Source organism: Excalfactoria chinensis, chromosome 1 (assembly GCF_039878825.1).
Source record: "Excalfactoria chinensis isolate bCotChi1 chromosome 1, bCotChi1.hap2, whole genome shotgun sequence".
Taxonomy (NCBI): domain Eukaryota; kingdom Metazoa; phylum Chordata; class Aves; order Galliformes; family Phasianidae; genus Excalfactoria; species Excalfactoria chinensis.
The window spans coordinates 159,035,409-159,063,163 of NC_092825.1; the positions used below are offsets into that span (position 1 = coordinate 159,035,409).

General features: G+C 38.0%; 1 protein-coding gene across 3 annotated transcripts in view; it reads left to right on the plus strand.

Moving 5' to 3' along the window:
• The window catches only part of RNASEH2B (ribonuclease H2 subunit B), a 43,566-nt gene extending 16,118 nt beyond the window's left edge, over nucleotides 1-27,448 (plus strand). Inside the window, exons 4-11 of one of the 3 annotated variants that reach the window (XM_072360269.1) lie at nucleotides 2,497-2,573; nucleotides 5,074-5,194; nucleotides 9,212-9,276; nucleotides 9,860-9,965; nucleotides 13,946-14,024; nucleotides 14,992-15,034; nucleotides 19,627-19,707; nucleotides 21,632-22,302. In XM_072360269.1, the coding sequence (XP_072216370.1) occupies nucleotides 2,497-2,573; nucleotides 5,074-5,194; nucleotides 9,212-9,276; nucleotides 9,860-9,965; nucleotides 13,946-14,024; nucleotides 14,992-15,034; nucleotides 19,627-19,707; nucleotides 21,632-21,739 (680 nt within the window). In that variant the 3' untranslated portion in view covers nucleotides 21,740-22,302. Of the gene's footprint in view, nucleotides 1-2,496; nucleotides 2,574-5,073; nucleotides 5,195-9,211; nucleotides 9,277-9,859; nucleotides 9,966-13,945; nucleotides 14,025-14,991; nucleotides 15,035-19,626; nucleotides 19,708-21,631; nucleotides 22,303-25,366; nucleotides 27,304-27,335 lie in introns of those variants that run through there. The other 2 variants (XM_072360248.1, XM_072360259.1) reach the window with 2 other exon arrangements.
• The last annotated feature ends 307 nt before the right edge of the window (nucleotides 27,449-27,755 follow it).

Below are 27,755 nucleotides of genomic sequence, written 5' to 3' on the forward strand. Positions count from 1 at the left end.
TCTGAAACAGATGGCTCAACTAGGAAGACCAAGTGGACGAGACTCTCTGTAAACAGATAGAAGCAGCTTCACATTCACAAAACATGGTCCTTGTGAGGGTCTTCAACCACTGTGGTCTTCAACCATCTGTTGGAGTGGCAACACAGCAGGGCACCAGAAAACAAAGAGGTTCCTGGAAAGTGTTGATGATTACTTCCTCTTCTAAGTGGTACAGGAACCCACAGGTACTGTGCTGGAACTTGTCAGCAACCAGGAGGAGATGATGAGTAATATGAAGTTCAAGGGTAGCCTTGGCTGCAGTGACCACAGAATGGTGGAGTTGAAGATCCATAGGATGTCAAAGAGAGTATGCTGCAAGCCAGCTACTCTGGATTTCAGGAGAGCAGACTTGAAACTCTTCAGAGAACTGTTTGGCAGGGTGATATGGGTTAAAGTCCTGTAAGTGAAGATCAGGTTCAAGACCATCTGAAGACTGAAGGTGAACAAGTCTATGAGACCCAATGAAATCCGCCCATGGGTTCCGAGGGAACCAGCAAATAAAGCTGCCAAGCCACTATATGTCATGTTTTTAAAGTTTGTGGCAGTCTGGTGAAGTTCCCACTGACTGGAAAAGGGGAAACATAACCCCCATATTTAAGAAGAACCAGGAAACTACAGTCTCACTTTTGTGCCTGTCAAGATCATGGGAGAGGTCCTCCTAAGGACCCTACTGAGGCAAATGGAAAATGAAGTTGGGGTGACTGATGATAACTACTATGGCTTTGCCAAGGGCATATCATGCCTGAAAAACTTGGTGGTTGTTTATGATAGAGTTACAGCGTCAGTGGATAAAGGAAGAACAACTGACATCATCTAGCTAGACTTATGTAAAGTGTTCGACACTGTTCTGCATGACATACTGGTTGGCAAATGGAAGAAAAATGGATCCACTTGCTGGGTAAGGAGTTGATTGGAAGCATTCAAGGCCAGGCTGGATGGGGCTGTGAGCAACCTGGTCTGGTGGGAAGTGTCCCTGCCTTAGCAGGAAGGTTGGAACTAGATGTTCAGATCTTAAAGGTCCCTTCCAACCCAAACCATTTCATGATTCTCCGATGTCTTTATACATCTGCAGTGGGTCAGAGCTCCGTAGAGCAAGTTAAAATACTTTTTCCTGGAGGTAAAGATGAAAGCTTTTAAATGGAAGTTTTAAGAAAGGGGCTAGCATTTTTTTTTCCCTCTCGTCTTATTCACAAACCTGCAAGTTTTGATAATAAGTAGTCTTGGTGCTTTCTTTGCTAATAGCTGCGGAGTTGGGATTAAGAGTTGTTTTTTGCCTGCTTGCCAGGGAAATGTATTCCCTTGTGACCTGAGTAGTAGTCTTCCAGGGTAGTATTCTTCCACGGACCTGGCATTGCCATACTTGAAGAAATATTTTGGCCCTGAATGCCTTGGTTTTCCTTGCGTAGGCTGATCTGTGTCATTTTGATGCCTTACATTTGTTTTCTTTGATTCACACTGACCACTAGAGCTGTGTTTTGAGGCTGGTGCTTTTAAGCTTAGATTTTGAGTACCAGATTTCAGAAGGAAGACAGCAAGGTACAGTGTAAGAGCTCACTCTGCTCCAGCCTCATGTCGTTTAGTATCCTTGAGGCTTGTCAGAAACTGTGGAAGTAGTCCTATAACAAATAGCCGTGTCCTTGATATTCCCTCTGGACAGAAAAAATTGGAATTAGCTTAGAAATAATTGAGAACTGGATCCCTAAGCTAATTTGGCTATGCAGATTGTAGAGGCTGCCTGATCTCAGTTTTACAGACAGCTTGTCAACTTTGACCAGACCACTTTGCTGCCACCCTGCCTTTAGTTAGTTTAAGGCTGTTCCAGTGGGATTTTCTTTCTTTAATTATCTTAATCGTGTGAACTGAAACAGAAAATATTAGATGTATTTGCTCTTGGTTTGCTAATTAATGTCGTGTTCTTATCAATTATTTTATCTAATTGGTGAAAATCCTTAATGTTACATTGTTTCAACTTATCTACAGTTGTGCAGAAAGCAGAGTAAGCCATCATTCTGAAATGATGGTGTAATTTTGAATGAAGCACTTGGTGACATGTTTTCTGAACTGGGGTTCCCTTGTCCAGTATTTGGTCAGAGTATGCTGGATATTTGCCTTGTATCTCAAAACAAGGTTCTATTGCACTCAAATCTGCCAATAGAGGGCAGCTTTAATTTTGTTGTTTTTAATGTATCACTGGAAAAGGGAAAACATAGTGCTTCAAGTCAGAAGCAACAGAGCTTTTACTTTCATTTGGCAGGGTTGAGAACTGAGCTCCCCGTATTTTTAATATAAAATCACAAATAGAATTTTCCTGCCTATTTTAGTGAAATACTGGAATGCTTAATGTGAAAAAAATCCTCTTTTCTCACCCACGCTCCCGAAAAGCACCCTAACAAACAGATCCAGTAGTAGTTCTGTGTCTAGCAGTACTAACATCACTTTTCTATATCTGTCCCTTAGATGGGCGCCTGCTCTTTATTACACCGATGGACCCCTTATTTCTGATACTTTATTATCTCATGAAGGCAGACAAAGAGGTAAGCCTACCTAATTTTTTCACTGAAAGTCTCAGGAGAAAACATTATTTCTGTTACTGTTTCAAAGTTTCAAAGAAGGATTTCCATACTGTGGGAAATTTAGTTTGCATTTAAAGCAGAGATGTTCACCTTATACGTATTTTTGTTTTCATTCTTCTTATTTTTGTGGCCAGTAAAGTATATTCCATGAATCTGCTTGAAACCTGAACAAATTGTAATCCCCTCTTTGTAAAAGAAGCAGAGAATCTTTTGTCCTTCTGTGAGAGCTTATCCCAGAACTGTTCAATTTAAAATGGTAGAAAGCATCATAATAGAACAAACTAATGCCCATCCTGAGGTGTAGGTGATGTACTTTGAGAAAGAGGGGAAAAAAAGAAAGATGAGTTTGGATACTGTGGAAGGGGAAGAAGAAACTTTTCTGTGGCAGTTTGAACTTGAAACATTGCCTTTTCAGAACTGGTATTGTAGAGATAATGAATTGTTAAATAGCAAAGAAGTGAGCAAGTACCCAAAAGATGAGTAACACATTAATGGGTTAATCAATTTATCATGGATGTTGCAAAACCTTACTGCAATTTCATAAGTATATCAAAAGACATAGACAGTGATGTTGTTCTATAGTTTATTATCTGCCTTTGAAAAAATGACAAAATAAAAATGGGAATCCATATTTTTTTATTTCATGGAGGCACTGATTTCGCTTCACACATCCTAAGAGGTTTTTCGTCTGAGAGAATTACCTTTAAGGTGGCTTCCTGTTTTCTGCTTTAGGTTACAAGTGGAGAATGCAGAAAAGCTGTTATTCTATACTGAAGAAATTAAGTCCTATTAGACATTTGTATTAGTGAGCTATTGTTCTGTAATTGTTTCTAAATGATTTATGATATAGGATATACCAAGACATCCAGTTTTTCTGTTCCTGCTTCAGGGTGGCCCATCAAAAGTCACTTCACAGTCATAGTATGCCCATTTCTCTAGGTTTGATTTTCAGCATCTCCTTGAAAGCTTTATACCAAGCTTAATTAGGGAGTCAGTGTATTTCTGTCTGTGGTAAGTGCTGAGGTAAACTCAGTAAAGAATGTCCTTGCTGCCGTTTATGCATAGGAATGGTCCTGTACTGCCCTCTTCTTCTTAGGTACGTTGTTTCCTAATGGTTTCCTAAGGCAGACGTGGTGCGAGATAAGTGCGTAGAGCTGTTACAGGCTACTAGTTAAAGGCAGATGCATTCCTGCAGTGTCCTGTCTAAATTACTTTACTCTTGAGTAAAGGGAAGTCTTGAGGCTTGTGTGGCAGATACCTCATGCAAAGCCAGCTTGCATGAAGCAGGTTTATTTTCTGACTTGAACTGATGAGTGTTAAGATACTCACTGCGTTCTGTAGAGTCATTCTTTGTGTCATCTTTTCATTCTGAAAGTCAGATCCAGGGTTGCTGAAGTCTCTGAGCAGAGCTATCTCCTGTCTAGTAGACCTTCTTAGCTTAGGCTCTCTGTTCCTTTGGGAGGTGAATGTAGCTGTCTTGCTTTTGGACACAGGCTGGCTTGTGCAGTTAAGTCACCTACAGGAAGCTGTTAATTTCAGCTCTGTTTTTGCCTCTCGTAGTGTTTTGCCATTGTAATTGTGCCTTTTAAATTGGAAAAAATAAAAATTCATTCATTTTGGTTTTATTTAATCTTATTATACAATATATGCTTATTTTTATTAAGGCTCTGTCTGCCTAATAAGAGGATTAATTAATAATGAAAGCGTTTTACCCAAGTGCTTTTTTCTATGCTAAGCGATGTAATGATTTCAGCTTTGGCTCCTGACACCATGCACTCTCCAAGGGTGGAGAGCTCACTGAGTCTTTGTACTGATGCGCTAAAGGATCTTTCCAAGGGGAAGGCTGCCAGTTGTGCCAAACTGTGCTGAGTGATTATGCATTGTTTGGCAACGGCGAGATTTGTTTGATGATTCTGTCATGTGTAGGGCTATTTAAGTGCTGCCAAAATTGCTTTATATGCATACTGTGGCCAAACTGAAATTGACTTTGCAGAGGTGAAAGGTTAATACTGTGTTCCAGAAGCTGCCCTGCTCCTTTGAGATTTATCTTTATGGAGGGAAAAGCAAACTTTGAATGGAGTTAAGACACTGGATTAAATCCAACAGGTTTTGGTCTCAGACACTATTGGCACACGTTGACTACTGCATCTTATGTCATCTTCCAAAAAAAATGCTGCTGTACTTCACATTAGTTTCTCCCATGTAAGTTTTAAATTTGGACTCTTCTGTGCAGTACTTGAAGAGTTCGGCATTTAGCAGATATTTACTGGTTTGGAATAAATATTTATAGTTTACTTTGTAATCAGTTTCTAAATGTCCTGTGATACCATTCAAAGTAAATCTTCAAGTCCTTTATTCTAAAGCTGTGGCAATTGCATGCATCTGTATTTCTATATATGCACATGTGTATATGTCTTAACAGTATAATAATGCTTTTATCATCCCTTTGATGTATTTTCAGCAACAAGGAAAGTTCCAGCCACTGGATCAAGTTGTGCTAGACTCGGAGTACCCATATTGCCCATTGCTGCTGAAGTGTGAAGGAGTTAAACGATCCATATGTCATATAGCAGAAGAAAAAGGTGAAAAAAGAGCAGGGGAGGGAGTGAGAAAAGGCTGGGTTTGTTTGTGGTCTTTCATTACAATACAGATTTCAGGACTGTTTTTTGCTTTCCAAACACTCAGGGTATGCAGGATGATGAAGCTGTACGTTCAAAGCAGAACTTTAGTCTTAGAAGTCATTGTTGCAGTGCTGTGAATCACGTGTAACTGCTGCAACTGAAACAGTCTTCCTGCAAAGTGACATAAAAGTGAAAAGCTGATCAGAGCTGGCTTCCTAGGCATTACTGTCTCTGGCTAACAAGTAGAATGCCAGACTTCTGTACTGTTGCATAGTGCATCACTGTGGCTGTGAGCTTTTCCTGAAGGATTTAGATGCACAAGTTCAAGTATTTCCTGTATGATGTGGTTTATATAGTTAACATGGAGCTCTTACTTTTGCAAAAGAGTCAGTTTGAACTTTGAGGACAGGTTTCCATTGAAAATGATAACTAGACAGCAGCAAATCTAGGCAGTGAAACAGTACGTTTTGCTGGGACTGAAATAGTTGCAGTTACGTGTTGTTCTGGACTTCCAAAGAAACTGAGAAAAGCATTATCTTACATTTGGTAATGGTGGGAGTAGGCAACCCTTTTTCTAGGGTGAGTTGTGGTTTATGGGAAGGCTTCCTTAACGCACATGTATCTGAGCTACAAGACCTCTTTTGCCTTCCAACAAAGTGATAAATACTTTCAATAGAAATTAGTGTTAAGTTTTTAGGCAGTTTCTGTCCCTTTACAGCTTGTCTGATGCTGCCTAAGGAGCTGCGAGTGAGAGAGAAGATAGTAAAATTCTGCCCACCTGTCTGGGAAGGTGAAAAATGCTGTCAGATTCTCTTGACTGTCAGTCAGCTCTGCATAGGAATATAGGGCAAGGTGAGATCATTTTTCTGAAAGGCCACTTCCTCCAAACAGTGTTACTGTCTTTGGGCAGTATTTGTATTTTCTTTTTAACAGCAAAAGAATACATATGTATATTTAAAGTATTTTCTGTAGACAAGGTTTAGGATGTGGGGCTTGTTCTTAGACTTTCTGTAATTTCTTAGAATGCTAAAGCTGTGATTATGCAATAGACACATTAAGGCTCGCCCACTTGTCATGCACAAGTTCACTTTTCTGTACAGTATCCTTCTATGTGTTTCATTTTCACATCCCTTTTATTGCTTGTAAAAAATACCAGTATTATGACTAATATACTCTTTTCCAGTGCTAAGACTTGTCCCCTATGTAGCCTTTCTTATTTAAGGAGCAGGGCTTTAGGGTAAGAAGTATCTGTCATGTTCTGTCTGCTGTAACTCTGTTCTGTTTGGCAGAAGCTAACAACATAATTAGTTCACTTTCAATTTAATCTAAAGGCTTTTAACATCTGTATAACAAGTTCTTACCCTGGAGCACTTACAGTTTACGCTCGCTGAGTTAGTAGAAAGTTCACCTTCTCTGGCCTCACCGTCAAAGGGCACTGAAATTCATTTTGCTGGATTAAATTCCCATTTACCTGCTTTAGTAGTTGGGGAGCTGTGTTACAGCTCACTAAATCTGGGTGAGGCAGGTTGTTTGCTAATAAATTCAAAGACTGGATAAAATGTATGATAGAGAAGGTTTAAAAAAAGGTTATGAATTCCAGTGCCAAAGTGTTATTCCTTGTTTCATTTTGCAAGGCAAAAACTGCACTGTGATCTTGTCTGATGTGATTAACGTGAAGAGCCAAGAAAACTTACCTGATTAGAATAACTAAGTAATATTGCCAAGCTTGTATTCCCAGAAGGTAGGAAAAAGGGGCCGTATGAGTTTCTGAGTTATGGAAAACACTGAGAAAATGGATGTTAAAATGTGCTTTAGGCAGTTTGCTCAACAATACATCGGGGAAACTTCCAAGACTACATAGCGATTACCCGATCGCTGAACATATTATTTAATTGTAGAACCACTTCTATTCCATCTGTATTTCTCAAACCCAATCTTTCCAGATGTCTCGGACCAGTTTTATAGGCACCAGACACATTAGGGGAAAAAAAGGCTTTCCAATATATACTCATATTATCAAACATAGTTGCTAACTCTCACCAATATCAAATGTGTGTCACATGTTTAATCCACGTTCCAATATTGAATCTTTTTGTCAGCAGTTTGTGACTTTCATAACTCACTTTAATTCTTCAGAGGTCTCAGACATTGTCAGTTCTAGAGTTTAATAGTCAAAACTGTCAAGCACACAAAATATTTTCAAACAAAGTGATCTCTGAAGGATTCAGCATAATTATTTTTCACATGTTTTAATGAAAATGGCTTCACAGTTCTACGTTTCCTTTCCCTAACTGACTCACTCTGAATCTCACTGTTGTGGGGGAGTCTGCCTGGGAATCCAGACTGGAATTACTTTTCAGCAGGGTTTGGGGGATGATGGCAGGAGGAGGATGTCCCCACCTCGAACTTTCTCAGATAAGAGAGGAATCCATGAATTGTACTCACTGTGTTTGGACCCAAACCATGTGAGCTCTTTGAGAAGCAGGTTCAAGAAACTAGAGTGTCTCCCCCCATTTTATGCTTCTTCTCTTGCAGATCTTGTAAGTCACTGCAGCCAACAACGTCACACCTTATTATTCTATCTGCAATTCATCAACTTCATGAAGCAAAGTGTATATTAACCTTTTTTTTCCCCCTTTTACTCAGAAAAAAATTTGTTTTGCTCTTCTGAAGCAAGTGAGATGGATTTAAAGACAGCTTTCCCTGACCTCTCCGTACCCCCTACCATGCATACATAAAGAGTACATAATAGTTAAGATATTTCTACGCATTTTGAAAGAGCCAAGATAAACCCCAAAGAAGGAAATGCTGAAACAGTCATAAATAATATGTTGTTTTTTGCAAGGGGAGGAAACTCCGTGAACTGAGTGTTGGAATATGATAGCAAGTCAGTAAGTGACATGACACAGATGTATGTATTTATGGGAATGGTGTAAGGAGATGAAAAGCTATTGAAATACCTGCTGAAGAACAAGTTTCAAACACTGTAGGCTCTGAAATCTCCCGTGTTATCTGATAAGCATTCCTTTCCATTTCTAAACTGTAGCTCTGTGAAATAATACTCAATAATTTTTATCCTGAAGTTTTGATCAGCCAGTGTAATTTTCTCTCTCCTTTGCTTCAGCATCCAGAATTCACATATCTGCAGCTAACTGATCTCATGTGAATATTGAAATGTTCGTGGTACCCTAGTTGTCACAGGGGAAACAGTTTCTGAAGTTCTTATATCATCGAGTTAATTTATGCTGCTCAATAAATCAGAAATAAATCTTGTACTTCCTCCCACTAGGAGTATGCTTCGCTGTTCTAATTGTGTTTTCTTCTGACACTGTATTATGCCTCGTAAAAAGGGAATAGAGGCAAAACATCAGCTAGAGTTGCCTTGTGACTTGGGAGGAGAGGGAAATGATAGGAAAAGGGATTACTGAAAGGGCAAATGGTTTATCTTCCTAACCAACCTTCTCTCCTGACCCCCTACGAAGTGCTGGAATTCAGTAAATTGTAGATTTGACCTACTGTGTAGTGGGGTTTGATGTGGTTTTGTGGGATTGTTTGGGTGGGTTTGTTTGTTTGTTTGTTTGTTTTAAGCATTCATAGAAACAATGTTTTATGTTGCAAACTGTGCAATTAAAATGACCGTTCTGGTGACACAGGGCAGTGAAGATTTGGCAAACAAAAAGGGCTCGAAAAAAGACTTACTGAATTCAGGCAGCAAGAGATTACACATATATAAATAAAATATGCACTATGCTGGATTAGAGCCTAATTAAGGATTGTTAGGCTGTTCAGTCTCATATCAGTTCAGTGTGTTTATCTTTTCATGTTTCCAGTATTTTTGAAACTTATTGCTCTGATACCAAGCGTTCAAATTGCAAATTAACTTCCATGCTCTGTCTACAACTCTGCAGATTTTAAGTGTATTGAGAATGCAGTCCAAACCAGTTGTGACTTTCTTCCCCTTATTTGGTCTTATTCCAGAGATCGGCAGTCAGAAATTTCACAAGTACAGCCAAGAGAAGACATTGAAGTGGTTAAAAAAAAAGGTATCGTGTTTTTCTTTCAGTATTTATGTTTAAACGCACATTGGCTTGTTCATATCTGTGTTTTGAGCCATGTGGCATCCCTCAATTGAATCTAGGGGAAACGTGCTTTGCAGCGAATGCCTGAGATTTTATATTCAAACAGTACCTGTTTGTATTGCTGAAAATTTCTTAGTCTGACAGTGTTCTTTGTTAGATGTGGTATAACAGTGCCTGGTAATGACCTTAATCCTTGATTTCCATGGGTGTTACCTTTGCAGTCCATCTGAGCTCAGGGATTCTCTGTTCTCCTAGCAGGTATATTTCTTACCTGTGTAACGATGACCGTTCCCTCTGAATAGCTCTGTGCAACTCAGGGTGCTGCAAAATTGGTGCTTTGTTACCAAGGCAACATGCTCAAAAACGTGCTGGCTTCTTTGTGTTTTTGAGCTCATATGCTAGTCATTACAAATGTATATTAAATTTCACCACAGTCCATAACTTGAGTGTTTTATATGCTTGAAACAAAATTACAAGAGCTTTGTCACTGCATTAACTTGTGCATAACAACACTGATATAGACATTTCATTCTGTGGTTTCCTACAGGTCAGTCAAACAGTGAAAGCACTTAAAAGCAACAATATATGTGTAGGGGAAAGGATATATTCATCTACATTTGTCAGCGGTAAACAAATCACTGATGCTGAAGAAGGTAAGGAAAGGAACCATTTAAGCACTGTAACGTAATCAGTTTTTGTGAAGTAGTTAAAACACACTTAGCCTGAAAGTTAAAAAGTTTGCCTGTAGTTAAAACACAGTTAGCATCTGAAATGTACTGAAAGTGGCCTCTGCAGTGAATGTATTCCTTACACAGAAAAGTTCAGACCTGTCGTGACTCTCTAGACTTTTGAGGTGGTATCTTCACCAGGGCCTTTGCATTTAACTGTAGGCCTCAGCTGGGATTGTTTTAGCTTCTTAGCTTACAGACCAGTTGTTTTCTCGTTGAAATGTGTGCTGCAGTGTTTTGCTGAACTGAGACCATCTTGTGTAATAGAGCACATGCATTTAATATGTATGAGTATCCACACAGTAAAAGTCTCTATACTAGAAGAGACTATTTTTATTAGCATGCAAATGCTGTCCATAGGATTGTCCTTAAAGGGAAGGGGTCATAAGTAACACGTAGTCGTAGAAGAAGCATTAGGTGTAGAATACACACAAATGCACTTACTCAGGGCAAAAACTTCAATACTATACGTATTAAATATATTGTTTATTTCAATATTAATATTTAATTGTAATTAATAAATTAATTGAATTAATTAAACATTAAAAAGTGGCTGCGCCTGTACCAGAAAGCCTGAGGTGATCCGGTTGATTCTAGTCACATTTTTTGCTAGTGAGGGCTGCATCCTGTATGTCACTTGGATATGAAGTTGTGTAGATGAACCTAAAAATGGTCTCTGGGGAATAAATTGTTTGAAAGTTAATGAAAGTTTAAAAAAGGTTCCAAACAAAATGAACAAAATCACATTGTTTCTGATTGCTACTAAGGCATTCAGAAGTCTGCACACCATTGAAAAATAAGTAACGGCACAGCAATTTGCTGACAAAGTGGAAAAGGAGTCACTAAATAATGATATCAAAGGGAACAGCATAAATGAGATTTAAGAGGCAGCTAGACAGCTTTATAGAACAGAGATTGTAATATAGTCGTTTTAATTGTAGTAATAGTTTTTAAAAAGAAACAAAGCTGCAAAGCTTTTAAGTTACTTAAACTTTACAGTAGCGTTTTTTTTTTTTTTCCCTACCTCTACTTTAAATGAAATGGAAAGTTTTCTTGTCCTGACAGTGACAGTCTCTGATATTTGTTATCAAACTGCTAATCTGCACTGTTTTTTCTACCTTCCTTCTTGCTTACAGGAGCATGTATATATTTGTATTTTTAGATTTGTAGATTTAAAAGAGCAGCAATTAAGTGGGGAGTACTGAAGGTTAGAAATAGGTAAGTTTCAAGAGGAGTTCCACTGTATTTAGTGAGGTGAATGGCAGGGAGTCAGACAGACATTACTCAACACTTATTTTTAATAAGTATCATTTTCTTGCCTGATTTCTCACTGTCATGACAGTGCAGTTTATATCTGCAGAGAATTGCTTGTGTAGGAGTACTATGAAATTCCAATACCTTACAAATAGATTAATATTATAGTTAGCTTTTATACATGTCACAGGGCAAAAACCTAGATGCATATAATAAGAGAAAGGAAGGAAAGCTTAAGATGTGAAACTCTAGTATTTCATTGGGAAGACAAAGAAGATAAGTGCACAAATATCCCTGGTGTTTGACAGGTTAATAACAGATCGAGACTAAGCTGAGAACAGTACTTGGAAAGCAAACAGCTATTAGGGTCAAGTGCACCCTGAGCTAGTTTGCTGATGACATCTAGCTGAGTGATACAGTTGATACAGCAGAAGGAAGGGATGCCATCCAGGGGCACATTGATAAACTCAAAATGCAGGTTTATGTGTATGTAATGAGGTTTAACAAAGCAAAGTACAAGTTTCTGCACTTGATTTGGGGTAATCCCAGGTATGTGTGTAGACTGGGGGAAGGAATTCCTTCACAGTAGTCCTGCTGAGAAAGATTTATAGGTCTTGGTGGATGAAAAACTTAACATGATGCAGAAGTATTCACTTGCACCCCAGAAGGCCAACAGTATCTTAGGTTACATCAGAAAAGGGGTGGCCAGCAGAGTGAGGGAACTATTTGCTCCTCTCCTCTCTGCCGTTATGAGACCCCATCTGGTGTATTGTGTCTAGGTTTGGGACTGCCAGTACAGGAGGGATGTGGAGCTCTTGGAGTGTGTCCAGAGCAGGGCCATGAAGATGGTCAGAGGTTTGCAGCACCTCTTCCATGAAGACAGGTTGAAGGAGCTGGGCTTGTTCAGTCTGATGAAGAGAAGGCTGCGGGGAGACCTCATTATGGCCTTCTTGTATTTAATGGGGGATGATAAACAGGAGGGAGGTCAACTTTTTACATGGGTAGATATTGGCAGGACAAGGGAGAAGCGTTTTAAACTAAGGAAGGGAGGATTTAGGTTAGATTTCACTGTGAAGTTTTTCATTCAGAGGGTGGTGAGGTGCTGGAACAGCTTACCCAGAGAAGTTGTGGAGTCCCTGTCCCTGGAGATGTTTAAGGCCAGTTTGGATGGGGCCCTGGGCAACCTGATCTATTGCTTGATCTTGAGGTTGGCAACTCTGCCTGTGGCACAGAGGTTGGAACTTGATGATCCTTGAGGTCCCTTCTAACCCGAGCCATTCTGTTTTTCTAAAGGAAGTCAGTGAGGATTGCTTGAAGACAGAAATACATTTTCTGTTTTATATTTGGTCATAATAGTGAGCAGTTGACTTGTCCTTGCCATTCAGTGTTACAGTGCTAAGAGGGAAATGATGGGAATAATTTTCTTAGGAGATAAATGGGCCATATTAAATGCAGAGGTGAAGTTGTCTTGGATTCTTGTTTCTTCTTCTCTCATGACCTTTTAGAAAATTTAGGGAGTGACAAAGAATTGGTGAATAAAGACAGTGGAGGAACGAGAAGTGCAGACAGAAGATTCTGCGAATTTGATGACAGTCTGATTGAAATGCATATGCTGATGTCAGCTTGTTAATGCTCTCAGCTTCAATGCTAATTTGTACTGGGCTTTTTCTATTAAGAACAAAAAAAAGGAAACTATCTCTGACACCTTAAAAATAGTTCTTTAGCACCCTGAGGCAAGTTTACCACACAATTCTGAACTCTCTTAAGCGTGTCATCACAGGAGCAGATAGAACTGGCCTGTTGTAGGTGGAATTCAGAGGTGAGATTTTAGCTTAGTGTCACTCTGGCAAATGCTTCCTGTGTGTGGTTAAAGTTACTCCCAAGCAGGCTCAACAACAGTGAGTTTAGAAGATCCAGCCCATGATCAGTCAGTGCTAGTGTACAACGTGACTGGAAAAGATCTGGTTTAGAACTTCATGTTTTAAAAGAGTCGCCTTTTTTTTTCTCTCCTTTCTCTCAGAAAGACGTTTATAGCAGGAGTGCCCTGTACTGAGAGCAGCTTCTAGTAGTTCTTATTTCCACAGATAATTATCCTGTCTTGCCAGTGATGTTTAGATAGGCCTTGGCATTTTCCATAAAGTACTGAAATTAAGTACAAGACTTTGAAATAGACTCATTGTCTCATCTAATTGTTTTCAGTTGAAGCCAGAAAATGTACTTTTAGTACTGAAGCGCTTGCCAAATAATTGTAAGATCCAGATGCTTTAAAATTAATGATTGCATGTTCTGTTGAGTCAGCTTTTTACTTTTGCAGGTTTTTAAAATTTAATTTCTTCGGAAAAATACACGATATCTAGTATTCTCAGCAAGTGAACAGCTTTTGTTAAGTACATACAGCAGATATTAATAACATGTGCTGACAAAGTGAGTGTAGTAAGTCTTAACTTTTTAAATAAACCTACAAGTGTCACATAACATAAACTATTCAACACAGAGAGCCATCACAGTGTATCCATTAGAAGTCTTTTACTATTAGTTCAACCTTATGATTTATGGTAGTGCATACATCATGACTAAGGCAGCATGACTATATAATGTGAATGTTCTTTTTTTTTCCCCTCTCTTTTCTTTTCTCTGCCCTGTTCCTGAAGACTATGTGAGGTATGCCCATGGGTTAATATCAGAATATATTACTGAAGAGCTGAGTAAGGAGCTGTCGAAGTACCTAGGGTAAGCATTGTTCTAGCTAACGGTTAGTTGTATGTGGCAAGTGTTAATGTCCTTTTGGTCATTTCTATTGAGTATTTATATTTGGTCATCAAAGTTACAGTCAGTAACACAATTCAACCCCTTCAATTCTGTTTAAATGTGATATTTTCAAAATGTACATTGTGCCCTTCTGTGATACTAAGGACATGGGCTGGAGGAGAGATGTAATAGTATCTAAATCTCCTATATCTGTTATCACAGTTGCATCTGAAAAGCTCAAGCAATTTATGCAATTCTAAAGGGAAGTAAAAGGAAATCCAGAGAGTTAAAGCACTTTGTCTACAGTTGTGGAGCATGAATAACAGTGCCTGGAATACAGTCCTTATCCCCAGTGCTCTTTCCCTTTTCACTAATCACTCAGTGCTGCTGGGATTTGAGTCCACAAATCTAACCTGTGCTAATTTATACTTCTTACCTATTCTTATCTATCAGGTGAATTAGCGTCCTCATACTGGTGTTCTCAACCAGCAGCAGTTTGCTTGGAGCGTGTCTGGGACTCTGCATTTTCCCTCCATTTAAATCTGTTTAGTGCATTCTCTTATTTTGGCCTATAGAAAAAATGTGCAGTTCACACCTCAGAGGTCCTATATCTTAACTTGGTTGTAGTGATGTGTTAGTGCTATTATTGTATTATGTACTTGATGATATCATCTTATTAAAAAAAAATAATCAAAGTTTTCAAAGGTAAGGTGGGGTTCTCCTGTTTTGGCTGCCCAGAATAAGAAATTTTAAAAGAGCCCATATTTCTGTCTCTGTTTTAGTTACCTAAGTGAGAAATACAGACAGGGTCTCTGGGCCACTTTTTTGTAAACACGTGCCACGTGTGAGCAACTGACACACAAAGCAACCTCTGTCGGGGAGGAGTTAAACTTTAGGTTGTGCCATCCAGCTGTCTAAATTTATAATGTGAAGTCTTTTTGTTCTACAGTCTCCCAGAACTTACAGTCCCAGCACCAGAGCCACCATTGAAGGTAAGAGAAAGAGAATGTCCCATACAGTATGTTGTAAGCTAATCTCTCTGAATTGTTATTAAAACTGAACTAAGCCAAGCGCTGGGTACAATAAAATATGTAAAGTAAACTGACTTTGTAAAAACCCAGTCTGAAATAACACAACGTTACCAACAGTGCTTTTGTGTTTGATGTTAAGCAATATTTTGCTTGGTTTTCCAATTTAAAAAAGGGGGTGGAGAAGAGAGAGAGACTTATTTTATGACTTTGGTCAGCAGTCTTTTCTTACATGTTTTGCTCATTTAGCTTTATTGAAGTTGATAGGACAATATGACCTCATAGTTTTCCTTTAATTTATGAGGACCCTAAAAGGGACCTCCTGGGTCACAGATTCCCAGACAACCATGTTGGATAATCTCTCGTACACTGACTGCTCTCCACTGTAGGACTCATTAGGATTTTTGTTTCCATTACTTCTCTTGGAAATCTGTTCTATAACTTCATTCCTCTGATGCTCAGAAACCTTCCTGTAAATTCCACCTTGAATTTATTCATAGCCAACTTATTCCCCCATGGTTTAGTGCTAACATTATTATTGTGGTTTGTTGTTCTTTTTTTTTCACTGAAATGGCTCTTTTCCCTCCCTAACCACTGGTTCCCTCTGTGTGTAAAGGGAAAATGCATATCCTTTCTCTTTCTGTTTTGAGAATCCAAGCTTGATTGTGGAAGATGAGTTCTCCATTTTCTTGTAATTGTAGTAACATTTCTTTGCACCTGTTCCAAGATTGCTTGAAGAGAGGTGACTGGAGTAATGTAATTTTTCACAATAACAGCTTTATCTGTTCAATATGGTGGCATTAATCCTTTCTGGTCTTGACTGGAAGTACTGTATCTCATTATATTTTAGAATCCCTTTTGCCACTCTTACTGTGGCAGATCGTTATGCTGTAAACAGTTAAAACACACGGGTCTTTTTTTCTCCACTGCAACTCTTAGTGGATCAGCATTCAGTTTATACCTGAAATCCCTGCAGCCAACTGGTACCTACATGACCTTGTACTTCTGTACATTACATCTATTTATAATGTTCCAAGTCTTCAAGGTTCTTTGGTTTTTCCTTCACAGTGTTGCGAGCTCTTTGGGTAGCTGTAATGGTACTCAGTGGTGTACATTCAGTAAATATTAGCATGTTTTTATCTTTAATTAACAATGACCATTTTGATTATATGTTTTACATGGCACTCCATTGGTAGTATTCGTCAATCCCTTTCTGCATTATTTGCCTTAGTTTCCCTCTCACAGTTTCTTACCTACCTTAAAATCCTCATGTAATCTTCATTTTATATCATTTCAGTTACATCAGTGGCTCCATGCCAGATCCTCTGGCAATCTCTTACATTTACTGTTGCCAGAAAATGTATTATCAATGTGGGGGGGAGAAAAAAACCTCCATGTCAGTGGACATTACCCACGTTTAATTTTCTCTTAGTCTATGCCTTTAATTATTCTTCCTTCTTTTGCTTTTTTCCCTTTTCTATTCTGCTGAGTCCTGCTATTACTATTTTCCTTCTCTTAACATTTGATGGATGTTTTGCTGTTCTATAGAGTTTAGTCCCTATCACAGTTGCCAGGGTTTACTTCTGGACTTGTGATTTCTGAAGCATTCTCCCAACAGGGTCAGAGTATTGGGTTTTACTTCTGTCTTGAACAAAGAGATTTCTTTTTTCTGCTCATGTTTAACCTCTTCATCTTCATCAAAAGCAATTTACTGAGTCAAAGGATTTAATCCATTTTAGGGTTAGACATAGATTAGTTTTAATATCTATTCATGTGTAGAGCCATGCTTTTTTGAATCCATTTTTGCTTCTGTGGCTAAAACACCTTTTACTGTTTGTTTTAATTTCCTTTCCAAGGTCTAACTCAGCTTGACTTTTTGGCAGCTCTCGCTTTATCCCTGTATTACCTGATCCTAAAACAAATGTGCTTTCTCCTTTTTTTTTTCTTTCTTTCCCATTCATTGTAGATTTTTGCTTACTCCTAATATCTTTTAATTTGAGGAGGGTTGAGAAATGTGTGCGTCTGTACAAGTGTTTGTAGGGATAATGTTCATCTGGTTTAGTCTGAGAAACTCATTTCTCCAAGATGTATCACTTTGAGGTGGAGCATCCAAAATCACTTCATCTTTTTCTTTTGCAGTCAAAATGTCTTTCTCGCATATCAAGTCTTTTGCTTTGGCTTTGAGAAATAGCGCAAATGATTTGCACAGCTTGCCCTTCTGGAATCCTGAGCCCCACTTTTGAGCTTCTTAGCCATTTAATTTAAACTGAGGCACTCTGTATACTGGATATTCTGTATACTGAAACTGGATTTCTTACTGCAGTGACCTTTTCTGCAAAGTCCCTGCTACTTACCGAAACAAAGTCTAAAATAACTTCATTTCTGGCTGGTTCAGTGACTGTTTCGTGAAGCAGTATGTCAGCTAGCACATGTAGGAATAATTGGGCCCTACTGTTATTAATAGCATTTGTTCTCCAAAGTATATCTGCGGATAGAAGTTATTTCCATGTGGTTGGACAGTTGTTCTGGCTGCACAGTTACTTGGCCCTTTGATTCTGTTAAGAATTATCTTTACACGTTGTAAGAAATACTAAGCACACATCAGGAGCCAACTGATATTCATTAGCTGTATAAGCATGTTACAACAACTATATTAAACTGCACGTGATGTACATTACATATTGTGTATGAATAGCTTTTATACCATTGGGATAGTTCTTAGAATCTATTTTTAAAAACTGTTGTATTTCAGCAGTTGGGTTACAGAGGAAACAAGGCTTAGAACTATTCAGTTGTTGGGCAGTGAAATCTTGCTGAGGATCCCATTAATTTCCAGAGCAGGATGTGCATGATGCATCTGTCTTTGCAACTTCAGAGCTTAAAATTCTCCGTTATTCCACAACCTCAGAGGAGTGTGACTTGTACACTGAAATCCTTAGTGTATTTTAGACCATTTTCACTTGCATTTAAATTTCTCCTTATGGGGGCAAGGTGTCTTGGCAGTCATAGTATACTATTACTGCAAATAAAGTAGGGTATAACATGTATTTTCTAGTATAGTAAAGTAATTGCACATTTAGAGATGAAAAGTTATGACAGATTCTGTCTCTTTTAGTACTAAAGTAAGCTGGATGCAGTCTGGACATTGTAATTTAATGATTAAATCAAAATTACCTGTTACCTGTATCAGGAATGTGCCATTGATTTTGCTCTGTAGTCTTCATACTGTCCAGTTTGTCAGCACAGGGAGTCTGGCCGTTGGCCAATGATGAGACAGCTTGCAAAGAATATGTGTGCTCTACTACAGCTGAAGAGCAAATGCTTTGCTGAAATGCAAACATTTTATTGTAAGTTCTAAACATTTATTTATCAGATTCCAAAAAGAAGAGAATAGTCGTTATTCATTAGATTGTCATTTAAAAAATTATCAGAGCTCAGTAAACAGCCTCCCAGAGAGTCTGATCCAGATACCTTTGAAATCAAAAGAGAGGCTGCTGTTGGATCTGGTTCTAAGAGCTGAGAAATCTAAGCTGCAGACCTGTTTTCAGTGCCAGAGAAAGAGAGAAAGCGGGGGTGGGGAATGGGGATCACAGGCTCTGTAAACAAAATGAATAAAACAGGATCTTAAAATGGTACAGTACCATCCAAGTTGCTTGCAAAATCACTCTCCTTGGCATAGAAACTGGGAAAGCCACAGCTTAGATTTCACAGGATATTAAGGACAGAGTAGTAATATCAGATATATAATAATAAAAATACAACATTGTAAAATACTATACACTTTTTTTCCCCTTTTGGAAGCTTACCAGAAAGTTTTCACCTTTAAACTAAACACATGCTTACAGTTTATGGAAAGAAATATTCATTCTTGCAGCCTGATCATGTGAAGTTCTGAGAACCCTTAAGTCCTATTATTTCTGAAGCTAGAAGGCACCCAACACATGCAGAGTCAAACTTCTCAATATATTGCTGGGTTCAAGTGATGAAGCAGTCAGCAGAACTTTGTCAGTATTTCGTTTTTTGCCAAACTGGAAGAACTAATCAATTCTAGAGGTTGTGCACAAACCGATAACAGCCTGGCTGGTGATCCACCTGTGCTGGCAGATGGCAATAACGTAGGCTGGAGTAGCTGGTCCTTCACAATTCTGTGAGATTGACAAGACTGGGTCTTGTCTGGGTTCGCTGGCTGTTAGACACTGGCTTCCAACAGCTGCTCCATAAAGGTTCTCTAAATATTTAGACTCTAACACCACAGATACAATCATGGAAATTAGAAACTGGATTAAAGTCATTTCTGTAAGTCATTCTTCAGAGGCTGGGAAGAAATAATAGCTCTTACGGCATTGAAGGATCTCTTCTGAATACTGTGGAGACTGTATGTATGTGAAGAAGACAATTACAAAAAGAAATCCTTAACTTTTACTGCAGATTCCTCAGTTCATTGCCAATCCTGTTTTGGTGCTATGGTTACATTACAAAGCCAAAGCTTTGTAACTTGCATGTGTATACATCATAAAAGCGGTTGACAGGGCAACTTCATCACTCTAACATTTCAGAGAAGGAAGTTATCAGATGTCCCTGTGGAAGCAGAAGAAGACTATACTAAGTTTAACAGCAGTAATCTGAAAAACAAAAAGGTAAGTGAGCCTTGCACTTATGTGTGTTTTGTTAAAGCGTAGCTTAAAACTCACTACTAGCACAGAGTCTCTTTTTCTCTACTCCAAAACACATTAAAATTAAAAAAGGAAAAAGAATTAGAAGAAAAAAGCCTAATGGCGTATGTCTGCAGCTGTATCATCATTGACTTTCAGGTGTAGTCTGACTTGGGTCTTCGTGTTCCATTCTGAACTCTTCCAAACTGTTGTTGTTTGACTGTATTTTATCAGTGAACATTCCGGTGAAACTCTCAGTCTTTGACATGTGTTAAGATGCTCAGCTGATGTTTGCAAAGCTCCTTGAGATAAATACATGATAAATCTTACAGCATAGTGATTGCAACTGTTATATTGGTTATTTGAAAAAGAGGCAAAGGTGGCAGCATGCGCTTAAATTCCAAGGGTTGTGAAGACAAGCTGTATTTTAACATAGGAATATTGGTTGTGCACTTATTTATGTCAATTTAGCACAGTTAAATCAGCACTTAGCTTGCAGTCTGCCAGCTCCAACACAAGTTTGGAGGCCAATTCAAATCTGAGTCCAGTGTTGCTTGCCACTATACTATTCCTAGGAGAGCAACATAGATGTGAAAAATAGATTGTCTGTTTGCCAAGCTTGTGAGGCTTGTACTGGGTTGTTTCTTGTAGTATTGAAAGAAAATGAATCCTTCTGTGGTCTACTGAGAGCTAAAAAGTCCCTCTGTCTGGTCTTGTGACCTCGAGGCCTTAAGGCTGACTTCATCCTTAAGGAGTACTTCATCCTTATGCGAAGAAAAGCAGCTATTGACAGATAAAACCCTTTCTTAGTTTCTCAAATTGTTTCATATTTGGGGCACGCACTAGTTTTGAAGTGAGAAGATTGATCCCTGAGTGGAGATGATGACTGGTGTAAAAACTACATGTTTTCCCCTTTCTGTTATCTACCTCACTGAGGTAGACTATGTGAGGAGAGGGAATTCCTTTTAATGTTAGATATGATAATGAAGCACATTTATGAGAGATTCTGGGAAAGATAGCTATTGGATCCCATATAGTATAGTACTCTTTTTCTTTCTTTAAACATTGTTTATGTTTGTACAGTAACACAGTCATACTGTAGTTACATATCTCCATCTTGTCTGTAACCCTCAAGCTTATCCCAAGTAGTGTGATTATGAAGTCCTGCAGTCTGAGAAATATCCTAAAGAAAGGACAATGTGAAGTTTTCTTAATAGGGGGAACACCTAGAGATTTAAAACAACATTTTAAAATGTAAGAAAGAAAAGAGGTCAGCTCTGTTTAAACAAAGCGGGGAAAAAAAAAGCCTCATAAAATGTGTTTTAGGTGTAGAAGTCTGGGAAGTTGTCCCAGTGGCCTCAAAGTGCTTTGCAAATGTTGGTTACCTTCTTCATTCTCAGTTCTTCGGTTTCTTTTCTCTTTATTTTGCTGCACATGAAGAATTTGATAATAAATCAGTGTGAATTATTCATCATCAGTAATGCAAGGCTGTAATTCAGCCTGCTGACAGTATAATCATGAGATTGAGTCGGAGGGTACAGTATGCATCTGTTATATTGCATGCATTATTCCTCTTAATGTACACTCAGGGATTATCCAAAAGTAAACGTTCGAGTTGGGATATCTCATTCTGCAGAAAGGAAAAGATGTTTTGCCTCTTTTTCCTTGTAATTGATTCTCTGTCTGAGGTTAAGCAATTTATGACAAGTATTCTTCTGATTGAATAATCTCAAATTTGTTTTGTAAGGTGTTTTTTTATCTCCCTAGAATTTAAAGCCTGCATAGCATTATCTTAGTAAAAATGTAATTCAGCTTCTTACTTGACTTGACTATTATAGGAGTTTGTACGTTATACTCCCCTCCTATGGACACATTTTTTAACTTGTTCTATTCCTCATTTCACTCACAGACAAACAGCAAGATGTCTGCAGCTCAGAAGGCTCTGGCCAAAGTTGATAAGAGTGGAATGAAATCCATTTCTTCTTTTTTTAGCTCCAAACCCAAAGCATCAAAATGAACACTTGTTCTTGAAAGAAGTTTTATATAGTGGTTACTTTTACATTAAGCTATCTCTTGGGTGTTTTTGTTTTGTTTTTGTTACTAGTGTATTTGAGACACGTCTGTGTCTGTGATGGAGTGTGATGAAGGTATCTGTGGGACTGCTGTTGTCTCAGTACCATGGAGAAATTCTAGCCTGGATTTAGCATGTACCACACAGTGCAGCCATTTTAATTCATCTTCTGGGGCAACTTCAGTCAAGATCACCACGGAGTTTTTTCATTGCACTTCATTCTGTAGATGTGCCCTTTCCTGTGACAAGTGTTTTAAAGGAGAGGATTTTTGTTCATTAGGAGCATCATTTTTTAAACGCTCTGGAGGTTTTTACTCAGTATAACACCCAAATGGGGTGGCATAATCGGGTTTCTCTGTTGATGAGAATCTAGGTGCTGAAATGCATCACCATTAGCGCCAGTTTATCAAGGCAAAAGTATATTGGGATTTTGGTTTTGAACATGCAGGAAACAATTGTGATGAATTTCAACATCTGTGTAATGCAATAAAGTGCTTTATGTAACAGTTTGTGTTTGTTGTGTTTTCTGTATGTTTCAAGGCTTTTCTTGTGGGCTTTCGGAATTTTTCTGTGTATGAATTGTAATCCTTAAAGAATTACAGCATTACTATGGGCTTAAATGATAAATCTCTTAACACATAGTAATATGGGAATATTTTATGTTTAGTTCTGATGTCCTTACAAAAATAATCAGAAAAGGATTTACTTAAAGACAGAAGTGTGCATTTGAAAAAGTCTGTGTGGTGTTGGATACAAAATTAAAAATGTTGAGTATCTTAGATAAGATTTAGGGTTATGAGGATGTGCACAAAGTTGGACCGCCACTTGAAGCTTGAACATACAACTCACTCTTGTATGTATTCTTTCTTCATTGCAAAGTATTCCTGTATTACAGAGATTGATACAGCTGTCTACTATGTTGCAACCACCACAATTCACAGAATGAAAAAGAATGAAGTCGCTGGAATGGTTTGTGTAGATGTAGCCAGTCCTGTAGAGCACCATGGCTTGGTTTCTTACAGCACTTAATGGGCTGTGCCATTACTGTGGTGGAGCTACAAGGCTTTTGAGAGACACTCTAAACATCATTCTTTGCTACTTCAGCACAGTAAATAATCTACTTGAATCCTATGATAATAGGGATTTTTAGAGACACTGAGTTTCTTCATTTTTAGTAACTGCCATTTTCCCACTTCAGACCTACTTGTCTTTTAGTGTCCTCGTGCTACGGTGGTGTCTGTTAGGTTCAAGAGTTGTGTGATGTTCTTTTCCAAACAGAAGTGAATGTAAAACTTTGCTGTGCATTGTATGCTGTTTTCTAGTTGCAGTTTGTTGGCATTCGTGTGCCTTTCAAAGCTGTTTTTTTTCAAAGCCGTGCTTGTAGATAGGCAAACATACGGAATTATCTCTGATTGCAAAGGTACTTATTTCACCAGTGAGCCTTCTCAATGAAGCTAGGCTGAACAAGTGTACAGTTACTTCTCCCAGTTTGTCCAAAGTGGACCCAGAATGACATTCTTTAGAATAAATAAACACTTTTCAGACATTCTGAAGAATCATTACTGTGTCTTCCTTATTTCTGGAAGGCAGTTGGTAGCATTTCTGAGTATACACCCAAACAGCAATGTGTAATTCAGACTGTTGATTTTGTTTTAGTTAGAATCATTCTCCCAAGTCATTTGGTACTTTAATAAAATTCCACTCATAAATGTAAAGCTTTCTAAATCAATATGTGGGGCTAGGCAATGGTAGGGGACACACAGAAAAATGGTGGGTGTTATGTGGAAGCTTAGAGAAAGGTATATTAGGTAAGTTTAAAAAATAGCAGTAGGTGTCATTGTGATAATTTTGGGAATTGTCATCTTGCCTTTTTTTTTCTACCTTACTTGTCTGGACTAAAGTGAAAACAAACCCTGCAGCAGACCTATTTGTTTATCCAGAGGGTTTTCTTACTGTGAACTGGAAAGAACAAGCACTCGTTGAGCCCGGAATGAGCAACTGCAGTTGTGAATTTGGAAGGGTCAGGATTTGAAAAGCGTTCAGCTTATCCCAGCAGTTTCTTTTGAGGATGAAAGATGGCTTCCAAATCGGTATGGGTAGCAAAAGGGATGCGCCAATGATGAAGCCTTTTGAAGAGCACTAATGAAAGTGCAGGATAATGTAATGAAAAAGGAGCAATTGGACACTTATTGTCGTGTTAATGGTGAAGCTGTGTGCAGTAAGCAACATCTTAGGGAATGTTTTGGAAAACGAGAGGAAAGAAACTGCATCTCTTAGGAGAAAGCCAATTCAAAGCATTGGGAAATTGTGAGAAAGGAAGCAAGCGTGGGATGGGCATTTCAGCAGAAAAACATGAATGGGAGAGATTTCAGAAGAAGCAAGCGGTGAAGTGGGACAGATGATGGTATTTCTCATTCTGGATATATAAATCTGCTCCTTTCAATATGTTTTTAAGTAGCTTTGGGAAAGCATCAAACTGTTCGTTGACTGAACAATTTGAGAACACTTCTTCTAAGAACAAACCCTGTTTCTCTGTCAGACTTCAGGACAGAAGGGCAGTCCTGATATGGATGGAAGGCTTCTGAGGACTTCTGATCTGGGCTTTTCTTTTTTTCTTTCTCTAGACATGGCTTTCACATCAATCTGCATGTAAGAAATAGTCTAGAGTTCTTCTGTACAGGCATGTACTGTGCTGTAGTTTGTCACATCTCAACTTCAGCTGGCTGCTGTGTTGTAACTTACAACAACTGTAGTTGTATTAGTTACTGTGTCTTTGGGCAGAAATTTGTGCATGATAGAAGAACACAAGCCGTTTCCAAGAGCCATTACATCTTCCATGTGAAAACAAAGCTCTTTTCCTGTTAGGAAGGAATGAAATACATTTAGTAACTTTGAAACTTCCTTAACATGTAGCTGCAAGAAGTTATGAAGAACGTGTGATGCCAAATACATATAAGAATATTTCCTACCACAGTGAGGATTTAAATATAGTTACAATGACTGGCCAGCAGTAGCACTAGGTCGTTATTAAGTGCTGCTTTGCTATTTCTTGCTTGGTTAGCTTAGTTCGAGACAGTATGCCAGCACCATTCAGAAATGTGGTTTTACTTTATTTCTCATTCAGAATTAGCGTGCTGTTTCTACACACTCGTGTAAATATCTGATGAGTTGCGATGCTTTTATTGAGGTTGGTTTTGGATTAAGCTGCTCTTGTAGTCCCACTCTAAGACTTCACATTGCAAACAGACTGACATCAGTGGGCATGGAAAACTTCATATGGAAACAAAGCACTGACTTGGGGATATATCAGGGTTGGACTTGCACATCAGTTTCAGTCTGAAGTAATAAAATCAGTTCTATTTGTAGAAGTGACAATTGATGATTTGATTGATTTATTTTTTCAGTGAAAATGATGGCACAGGGTAGAATTTGAATTCAGATCTGAAATTTAGAAGACTTAGTGATTCTTTCAGGTGTTAATTGCTTAATGGCTTTTAGAGAGAAAGTAAATGCATGGATGCTTATTTGAATAGATGAATGCTTATGCCTAGGGTTTTTTTCTTTTCTTTTTAGATGCCTGCACAAAAACACTCAAAGAAGAATTTAAAGAAGCACAAGGAGACTTGCTAATATTATTTTAAATTGCCATAATCTCAAAGCAGCTTTTAAAGGCTTTTTTAACACACTTTCTGAAAATAAATGCTTAAAGTTAGACATGCTCTGTTCCAAGAAAAATCAAATCTCAGCAGATTAACATTGTTAAATATGCGGTGTGTTAAACATACAGTGCTTCAGATTTTATAGCTTATCCACTATTGGTCTATCAGGCCCTTCCAGGAAAGCACTTACAAGCATGCCTAATGTTAAGCACATGAGCAGTGATCTTTAAGTCAGCAGAGTTGTTCGTGTGGATAAGTGCTTTGCTGGACCAGCGCCTAAAGTCCTGTTAGGTGCTGAGCATCCTGATCCATATCCAGCAAAGCACTTATGTCTATGCTTATCTTGAAGTGGAAGAGCTGGTCTAACTAATATTTGTGCATTAGTGTTTGCCATAAAACCTCTCTTGGCACAGTGACTCACGTACTTAAAATTAAGCACCTGCCTATGTATTCTGCAAGATCAGACCAACAGCATCCTTGAGCAAGTCCTATGTAATTACATGATTTTGTATGAATTTTCTATTTTCTGGTTGTTTTTAACAGAGCAAATGATTTTAGTGGCTGTAATTTCAAGAATTAGAGGCTTGTGTAGCAAAATGCTTTATGCAATTTTCACATTTATGTTTCAAATTCTAGCCAAGTTCAGCAAAATTCTCTTATGGACTAAAAGTCCAATTGTTCAGACTTAAAATCATCAAAAAATGGAAAATGTTAACTTTTATATTTTCAGGACATTTCAGTTTCTTTCTTCTTAAGAGTTATTTCACTGAACTTAATCTGAATGATTTTGTCCAACCCTGTTCTGGTATCCAGAAGAGGTTACCAGGCTCAGTATGCTGATTCTTGAAGTGCTAAGGCTTGAGCAAGGGTGTGTGTTGAAGGGGGCTAATGGAGAAGTTCTGTTTTTTTATTCCTGGGGGAATGAAATCTAAACATGATTAAATCAACATGTACGTTTTCTAATGTTGAGAACAAAGCTGAAGCCTATATAGTCCTTTAGGTAAGAACAAAAGAAATAAGAGAGACCTCATTATATTATTGTTTTGAATGTATAAAAGATGTTTTCTATGGAATGTCAACCAGAGTTCACATAAAACATGGTGGAAATGGATGCTAATGAGATCCTTAATGATATGCCAGATGAAGACTGACATTTTTAACTTAAATAACTTTATCAAACTGCCTTTGCTATTTATTTTTTTGTGATAGAACTTTTAAAGTAACGAGGGACGGGATTTTAAGCATAATGAATGTTTATTTCTATACATTTTAACTATGAACCCAATTCACTGTAATACCTACAGCAAGTGACCAAAATGTTCTGTAAACCTTGAATGTGTTTGAGGCATTCTACATCAGAAATCAAGAGATGCTTTGCTTCCACAAGATTCGCCCAACTTCAAGTCAAACAAGAACATCCAAAAGAGTTTATTAGGACATTCCTGAAATCTGAAAGATGAAGAGGCGTCAGTGTATTCAGTTTTCCTTTGTGTTCATGGTTATTTTTGTTTCAAAATAGGAAAGAACCGAACTGTGAACCATTTACAAATCAGGTATGAAAGGGAATTTGAGAAATTTGCACTGAATTCTTTGTTACCTTCATACCTGTCAAGTTCAGAAATGTTCACTGTCCCTTTTCAAGGAAAAGAAATGTATGTGTTTTAGTTTTCTAGGCGATAACGCATGAATATTACGTGGGTCCAAGGTGAAGTTTCTATTTTTCTAACTTGTATTCAAAAAGCACTTGATGTAAAAATAAGGCTATATATTTAAGAAAACTGTTGTTCCGTTTTTTTATTTCAGATTTTACTTTTAACTCATGCAAATAAATAAATAAATAAATAATTTGGGAATAACTTGTTGATTATTCATTAATTTCACAGAGAAATAACGAAGAGAAATGCAGTTCCATCAGAATACAAGTTCCACTGGCCACTCTTAATCTGAGCTGAAGGGAAAAAATGAATCCTGAGATAGATACAAATCTAAGAGTTTGGTAAGACAGATTCAGTGCTGCAGTGTTGTTAATCCTTGAGGACTTCACTGTACAGGTAGTCTTGTGAAAACCCATCCATGTACCCATCTGTATACGTGTAGTTGTTGGTCGAAGCACTTTGGCCATTTTGATTTTCACAAGTGCTTTTTTTGGGGAGGGGTTGCATGCTTTTATTCTTGTTGGTTCTATTGTTTTTATTTATTTTAGTTGTTTGCTTGTGGTTTTTTTTTTTTGATTTTTTTTTTCTCTGATTGGTTTTGGTTTGTGTTGGGTTTTTTGGGTATTTTTTTTTCTTCGTGGTGGTGTT